Here is an 8,349-nt window from a genome sequence, read left to right as displayed (position 1 = left end):
ATCAATGACATCACTACTGCGGCGGCTTGATTGACAGGACGTGACCTGACGGGCCCACCCTACTTCTGCACGGTCAGTTAGGAAATGACTAGTCTTTGTGCATTGACCGAGGTGCCTCCTCGATTTCCGCGCGTAGTGGGAGTAATGGGCCGCCAGTTTTACCTTCCCTTCAGGACACGTGTATGACTAGATCCTCGCCCATCTTCCCACGATTGTCAAAGTAACGGCCACGATCTCCAGTCATTCACTATTATAAATAGAGGACTTTTCCCCGTATTCACTTTTTACGCCCCCATACTGCTCATCTTCTTCCTTGCCTCCTCCTTTCCATTGCCTCTGCTTTCACGAGTTCAGCGACCATGGGCAAGAAGAAGGGAACCACTAGCTCCAGCGCTACTGCAAGCACGGCCAAGGTCGGTCTTGACTGGTGTGCTTCCACCATCTCCAAGCGCGAGGAGAACAAGATGAGGACGCTTGGCCTCATCTCTTCTGTCGAATCGGATTTCATTCACCCAGGTTCTGCCTCTCGCCCAAGGCCTCCAAAAGGCTTTACTGTCATGTTTGATGCCTTCTTGTTCCGCGGGCTTTCTCTTCCTGCCCATGAATTTCTCTGTTCTCTCCTTTTCTTCTACGGGATCCAGCTTTGGCAGCTGACTCCCAATTCCATTCTTCATCTCTCGATCTTTATCACTTTATGTGAGGCTTTCCTCGGCATTGACCCTCACTGGGGCTTGTGGAGGAAGATTTTCTACGTCAAACGCCACAATGGCAATGATGGCCCTCCTGTCATCAGCGGCGTTGGCTTCGTCGTCAGGAAGGAGGTCAACTACTTTAACTATCCGATGAAGGAGTCAGTTCAGGGCTGGCGACAGAAGTGGTTTTATCTCCGGGATATCTCTGTACCAGGACGGTGCTCCAATCTGCCACCATTCGAAGATGTCCTTGCTGCCGTGCCGAAGAAATCCTGGCAAAACACTATGACTACCGAAGAAAACGCTCTAGCTGATCAACTGTATGACAAGGTCCTTGACCTGAAGAACGCAGGTGGTCAGATGTTGTGCGGCACTGAGGTAGTCTTAGTGTTCCTGAAGCATCGGGTGTAGCCAGCGATGTCAAGGGTTCATCAGTTGTGGCTGTACACTGGCGCGTCGGATAAGTCGAGGATCAGTCCAACCGATTTATCTGATGAGGATCTTCGAGATGAGGTGCGGCGCCTGACTTGCCTCAGCCAGAAGGACAACATTGTTATGACTTCGGCTCGCCCTCCTCTTGATCTTAAACACCTTCCTTCTGAGGCAAAAGTTGTTTGCCCTATCTTTTCGACAGGCTTCTACTGTTGCTCAATGCTATCCACCTACACCCGAAAGTGGAATAGCTCCAGAAGATGATGATGTTTCTGAGGAGACTGAAGATGATCAGCACATCCTGGAGGATAGCGATGCTCTAGAAGATGAAGTTCCTGAAGACGATGCACATGTTAAATCCATGCGTCGCAGGAGGATTAATGAGGAGCTGATAACGATGGCGGATTCGAGTCTTAGCGGACGAGATGATGATGCCGATACAGCTGTCTCTCCTGCTCCTTCTCGAGATACTTCGGCTCCTCAACCTTCGAAAAGGCCATCAAGGGTCTTTGCAGATGAAGATGACATCGAATCCATATTGTAATTGTCTTCTTACTTCTTTTTGCTTGTATTTAATTTCTTTCGGCTTCACTGACTTTTATTCCATTCAGCTCTAAAGACGATGACGAGATTCCTCTCTCGAAGAGGGAAAAAATATTATCTGAAAAGGCAGAATCTTCGAAGGAATCGATGCCCAAGGTTGATCGAATGACCACTCCTCCGCCACGATCAGTTGTGGCCAAGGTTCCTATGTCAATGATTATCCCTCCAACAACTGCTTCCGCTCCTTCATCTTCGCGTGATCACATAAGTAATAGATAATAATCGTGGTACCTGCTAGCCCCCGAGCCGATGATTCGCTTTTTTTAAAGGAGTCAAGTGTAGGCTAAGATATACTTGTTGTTCTGACATACTTTTTCAATTCCTTTGCTGGAGCCAATCTATGCCACAGTTGACGCTGTAGCAGATTTTGCTGATCAACTCAGTCGGTTAGAAGCAGAGAACATCCAGCTTCGCAAAGCTGTTAAAGCTTCGGCTGACCAAGTAATGGAAGCCAACAAGCTAGCAGCTGAAGTGCAAGGCGAAAATACATGCTTAAAGGAGGAACTGGAGAAGCTGAAGAAGAAGATGAAGGACGATCAAGAAGCACAGCACAAGGCTTTCATGGAGGCCGATGAAAAGGAGGGTGCCCTTCGAGAGTCCATTACGAATTTTCTGAGTAAGTTTTCCTCCATACTTGTATGATACTTTTCCAGAATATCTCCTAGATGCGATGAATTGCTTATTTATAATTTTCCAGGCACTTCCGATATGCCCGTCAATCGTAGAAGCAAGCTTCGAGTGGACTCAATGTCGGATGCCTTGTCATTTGCGACTGAATCTAGTGACCAACTCCAAGGTCTTTTGAAGAAAGCTAAAGGGGCTTTATCGAAGCTATTTTCGATGATGTTCCCAAAGTTGGATCAAAACAAAACCCTTGGAGAGATGGCAGAAAATTTCTTTGTCGAATCTTCTGACGCCATTGAGGTACTGAAGCGACGCTCTCGTCTTTACGGAGCAGTCCTTACTTTCCAGATTTTGATGGGGCACGGGCTTGGCTCTGATCTGGAAAAGCTATCCAAGGCGCTACCAGTGGATGCTGACAACCGTCTCGTCGACCTTGAGCCTTTTAAGCAATCCTCAATGTTGTGTGCTAATCGGCATCTTAAACTAGTTGAAGAGGACAAGAACAAAACTGCATCCGAAGCTGCTCCTGGTTCATCGACACACGCTTGATTAAGCCTGGCCTACTTATTTTTAGTTGTAACTCGAATACATTCTAGTCTTAACCTGTACTGAATTAAGCTGACTGGCTCTGTTGCCAGTATTTGACAATCTTTTGAATGCTATTTGTGTGCACTCCCGATGGGAGTTTTCCACCTTTTATCGATGTTCCTTTGAGAGTAAAATATCTTGTTGCAGATTCCTTCGACTTCTTTTCGTGCCGAAAATTCTCTAAATTCTTCTGCTGTTGATGAATTGGAGCTTGTACGGCGCTTACGTGATCAAATTTCCCAGTTGAACAAAGACATAACTAGTCTTCATACCATTGCGGCTTTGGTGAAGAAAAAGAATGAAATTGCTGCTGCAGTCGAGCAACATGCTTTGGATCGCCTTCGAGTGGCCACCGAGAGCTTGAGCTGTAAGCAGTCAACCACTTCGTTTTGTTTTACTTTTGCTGAATGATCTTCTACTGATTTGTTCTTTGTCTTCACAAGTCATTGCTTTCGATGAATCAGAAGAGAATAAGCAAATCCATGAGAAGATTGCATCGATGACCGATATTACTCACCCGAAGTGTGAGCTGTGGTCCAATCAGTCAAAGGCCGTGATTGTGGCAAAATTTGAATATCGAGCTGAGAAGGTCCACTATTACTTTGACAAGTACCATGCTCATCTCTCCAAGGTATGGAAGACTATGTTTCCGTTGGATCCAGCACCCGAAACTTTGTCTGCTTTATTCAATCGATTTAAGACCCCGTCTAGAATCCGATCTTTGGTGCGTAAAGAACTTCTTGCTGGAGCCGAGCTTGCACTTGCTTCAGTTTTGGCATGCCACCAGACCATAGATTTGGAATCCATAGTGAACGCTGATGTAAGATTAGATCAATATTATCCCATAGCTAGACATCCTGCTTATGTTATTATCTCTAGGATGGAAGCAGGTACTGAAAGGGATGCAAAGAACCAGGAAGATCAAGGGACCTTGCCGTAATATATAGTATAGTTTTTGTAAAGATCTTCTCCTTTTTATGATAACCTTGCATCGCAAGGAGTAATACCGTATGTATTTGATGTTCTTTTTAGACGTCATTATGAATTGTTGAACTTGTAAGTCCAGCTGAAATATTTTGTCGAAGGCAACTGAGTGATCAAATCAGTTTGCTCACTCGACGACCCTGTTGTAATCGCAAGTTTTGCAGAGTCGTTTTGTATGTTTTGTAAGTGCGACACCCTTCGAGTAAACGAGGGATTAGACGCTTTTTGTTTGGCTTCGTAACACGATGCACCGGTATGAGCCTTTTTGTAAGTTGTACTGTTGCCATCAACTGCAGCACTCGATGATTTATCTGAGGCTTGGATGGATTTGTAGTATATCGATAATCATAGCTCCCGATGGGAGTATTAATTAATTATCAACATTGTAAAAATTTATATCGATAACCATAGCTCCTGATGGGAGTATTAATTAATTATTGATATTGTAATAATTTCTCGCAGCCCCTGAGTATTATCGGGTAAGCTTTTGACGCATAGTTTAGCCGAAGCTCCCGACGGGAGTAGTAGTCGATAAAAAGCCCGAACATTTGTTCGAAATGAAGAATAATGCAAACTGAACCGGAAATTTTATTCATAATGTGTATCAGGCTAATAAGCCTCCATGTAGTGAAGAAAAGAGGTCAAATTCTATGCATAAAATCGTCGCAAGTGTGCAACGTTCCAAGGATTCCCAACATCTTTTCCCGAAGCAGGGTTCTTGAGGCGATAGGCTCCACCCGGTATTACTTCGGTGATGATGAACGGCCCTTCCCATGGAGATTCCAGTTTCAAGGATCTTTCTTGCTTTAGCCGTAATACTAAATCACCAACTCTAAATCCTCGATTGCAGACTCTTCGACTGTGGTAGTTCCGTATTGCTTGCTGATATACTGTTGTTCGGGCTAGGGCGATGTCTCGAGCCTCATCAAGAAGATCTACAGCATCTTGTAATGCGTGAACTGAAGTTGTCTCTGTATATGCAGCCACCCGTGGTGCTTCAAAGTGAACATCAGCTGCCAAAACTGCTTCGGCTCCATAGACAAGGAAGAACGGAGTATATTGCGTACACCTATTTTGCGTAGTCCGCAAACTCCAGAGTACTGATGGTAATTCTTCGACCCAGGCTCCAGCTACACCCGTGAGGCGCTTTTTGATACCGTCGTATATTAGGCCATTGATCCTTTCCACTTGCCCGTTGTTCTGAGGATGTGCAACCGAAGCAAATTTGAGCTTGATACCATTGCTGTCACAGAATTGGTGGAATTCCTTAGAATCAAAATTAGTTCCATTGTCTGTAATGATGCTATGAGGCACACAAAAACGACAAGTTATTCCTCTGAAGAATTTGACAGCGGTTTTGGCTGTCTGATTCGTGACTGGTATAGCCTCAATCCATTTGGTGAATTTATCGACTACCACTACTAGATGAGTATGGCCACCAGGCGATGATTTCGGCAGCGGACCAACTTGATCAAGTCCCCATTGTGCAAAAGGCCAGGCCAGAGGTATTGTCATCAAATCTGTGGCGGGTGCATGAGGCTTTGGCGCAAAACGTTGGCAAGGATAACACTTCCGAACTAAGTCCCTTGCATCGGCTGCCGCTGTTGGCCAATAGAATCCTGCTCTAAAAGCTTTGGCTACAAGTGCTCTGCTACTAGCATGATGGACACATGTCCCTTCGTGTATTTCATGCAATAGAGCATTTCCATCATCCATGGCGATGCACCGCTGAAAGATGCCAGAGATACTTCATTTGTAGAGGTCGCCATCGACCACGGTGTATGCTTTAGACCGGCGCACGATGCGTTTTGCTTCTACTGGATCATCCGACAACCTTTGCTCCATCAGGTATGCCAAGAAAGGTTCAATCCATAAAGGTTCAAGGAGAAGGACTTGCTGGTTAGATCCAGTAATGACATCTTCGGCAGCTTCACGGGACGTAGCCCCTGCGTCAGTAGCCGATATTTCTGGAGCTGCCAAAGTTTGTACTTTGATAGACCTTTGAGTGATGACTTCATAGAAGACTCCATCTGGTATAGGAGAACATGTGGAACCGATATTAGCCAGAGCATCGGCTTCCTCGTTGCTGGCCCTGCCAATATGTTTTAACTCGCAGCCTTCGAATTTAGCTTCCATTGACTGGTACATCTGGCGATAGGCTATCATGTTGTCACTAATAGCATCACACAGATTCATCGACTGCTGTACTACGAGGTTCAAATCTCCGTAAATATCTAAACGAGTAGCTCCACATGCCTTGGCCATACGCATACCGTGTAGTAATGCTTCGTACTCTGCTTCATTATTTGTTGGTAACAAAAAGTTCATCCTTAGAACATATCTCATTTTGTCTCCTTGTGGCGAGATTAGCACTACTCCCGCTCCTGCACCTGAACTGCGCTTAGACCCGTCAAAGTACATTTTCCATGAACCCGACATATCGGGTGCTGCTGAGATTTGCGACTGGATCCAATCAACCAAGAAATCGGGGAGGATCTGGGATTTGATTGTTGTTCGATTGACGTAGGTAATATCGTGCGGTGCTAACTCGATAGCCCATTGAGATACCCTGCATGTCGCTTCTGGATTGGTGAGTATGTTTTTCAATGGGGCTTCTGAGATGACAACAATTGGCTGTTCTGCAAAGTAATGCCGTAATTTCCGTGCTGCCCTCCATACTGCATATGCCAGCTTCTGATGGTGAGGGTATCGCTGCTTCGCGGGTGTGAGGACCTCACTGAGGTAATAAACGGGGCGTTGCACGCCATGTACTCTTCCTTCTTCTTCACGTTCGACGGCGAGGACGGAGCTGACGACTTGAACAGTTGCAGCTATATAAAGTAGCATTGGCTCCTTATCCCTTGGTGTTACGAGAACTGGAGTGGTCGACAGGACCTTTTTCAGTTTGTCGAAGGCGTCTTGCGCTTCTGCTGTCCACTCGAATTTTTCAGATTTTTTCATCAGTTGGTAGAATGGTAAGGCCTTTTCTCCTAGTTTTGCAATGAACCTACTAAGAGCTGCCAAAGGTCCTGCCAACTGCTGCACTTGCTGTAGACTTCTGGGTGGCTCCATATCAAGAACAGCTTTAATGTTTAAGGGATTTGCTTCTATTCCTCTTGCTGAAATAAAGTACCAAAGTACTTGGCCTCCTGGCACCCCGAAGAAACACTTGCTGACAGCTTGATTTTGTATCTGTCGAGGTTATTAAAAGTTTCCCTTAAATCGTCAATGAGCGTGGTCGCGTTTCTGGTTTTGATGACGATGTCATCAATGTAAACCTCGATATTACGGCCAATCTGCTCTCCGAGGCAAGCTTGCATGCACCGCTGATAGGTTGCGCCTGCGTTTTTTAATCCAAAGGTCATGACGTTGTAGCAGTAAACACCATGTGGAGTTATGAATGCAGTTAATTCCTGATCCTCCTTCTTGAGCTTGATCTGATTGTATCCTGAATACGCGTCGAGGAAAGAGAGGCGATCGCAGCCTGCCGTAGAGTCGACTATTTGATCAATGCGAGGCAACGGGAAGTGGTCCTTCGGGCAATGTTTGTTGGGACTTGTGTAGTCGATACACATGCGAAGAGCCGTTGTATCCTTTTTTGGCACCATGACTGGATTGGCTACCCACTCAGCTTCCTTGAGCTCTCGAATAAAACCAGCTTTTCGGAGCCGATTGACTTCTTCGCCGATGGCTTTTCTTTTTGGTTCTCAAAAACAACGTAATGTTTGCTGCACCGGTTTGGCTTTGGGGTCAACATTAAGGGCGTGCTCAGCGAATTCCCTGGGAATACCTGGCATGTCGGACGGTTCCCATGCAAATATTTCCCAGCGCTCACGGAGGAACTCGATGAGCGCACTTTCCTATGCGGTAATAAGGTATGCCAATATGTTGACCGTCTTCTTCGGGTCAGAGGGGTGTACTTGATGCTTCTTTGCTTCCTTCGTGATGTCGAACTTGTCGGGTCTGGTGTTTCGATTATCAGCAGGTGGTTGTGTATGATCAGTGATTGCATCGATTGCATTGAGCTCCTCCCTGACTCCAAACTTGGAGGCGATCTTCTGAAATTCCCTATCGCAGTTATCAGAACGAGAAAAACTCCCGTGAACAGTTAAAGCTGTCCCATTGTTGCCTGGCATCTTTAGCTTCAAATATGCATAATGAGGAACCGCCATGAACTTTGCGAACGCCGGTCTGCCGAGGATAGCGTGGTACTGTGATTCCCAATCAACTACCTCGAACTCAAGCTTCTCCTTTCTGAAGTTGCTCGGTGTACCAAAGACGACATCCAGTGAAATTTTACCGAGGGGATAAGCGGGTCGGGTTGGGATGATGCCATGGAAGCCAGTATCGGATTATTTTAGCATATCGGTAGATAACCCCATTGCTTTCATCGTGCTTGCAAACAAGAGATTTAGGCCACTTCCTC

General features: G+C 45.9%; 1 protein-coding gene across 1 annotated transcript; it reads right to left on the bottom strand.

Annotated features, from left to right (window-relative positions):
• Nucleotides 1-5,672: 5,672 nt before the first annotated feature.
• Nucleotides 5,673-8,059, bottom strand: LOC139832298 (uncharacterized). Its single transcript, XM_071822027.1, has 3 exons — nucleotides 7,844-8,059; nucleotides 7,213-7,263; nucleotides 5,673-7,115 (listed from the first exon to the last, which is right to left on the bottom strand). Exons 1-3 carry the CDS (start codon nucleotides 8,057-8,059, stop codon nucleotides 5,673-5,675), a joined length of 1,710 nt encoding a protein of 569 aa, XP_071678128.1.
• Between the last annotated feature and the right edge of the window lie 290 nt (nucleotides 8,060-8,349).

Source organism: Lolium perenne, chromosome 6 (genome assembly GCF_019359855.2).
Source record: "Lolium perenne isolate Kyuss_39 chromosome 6, Kyuss_2.0, whole genome shotgun sequence".
NCBI classification, from domain to species: Eukaryota; Viridiplantae; Streptophyta; class Magnoliopsida; order Poales; family Poaceae; genus Lolium; species Lolium perenne.
This window is presented reverse-complemented; position numbering and strand designations above follow the sequence as displayed.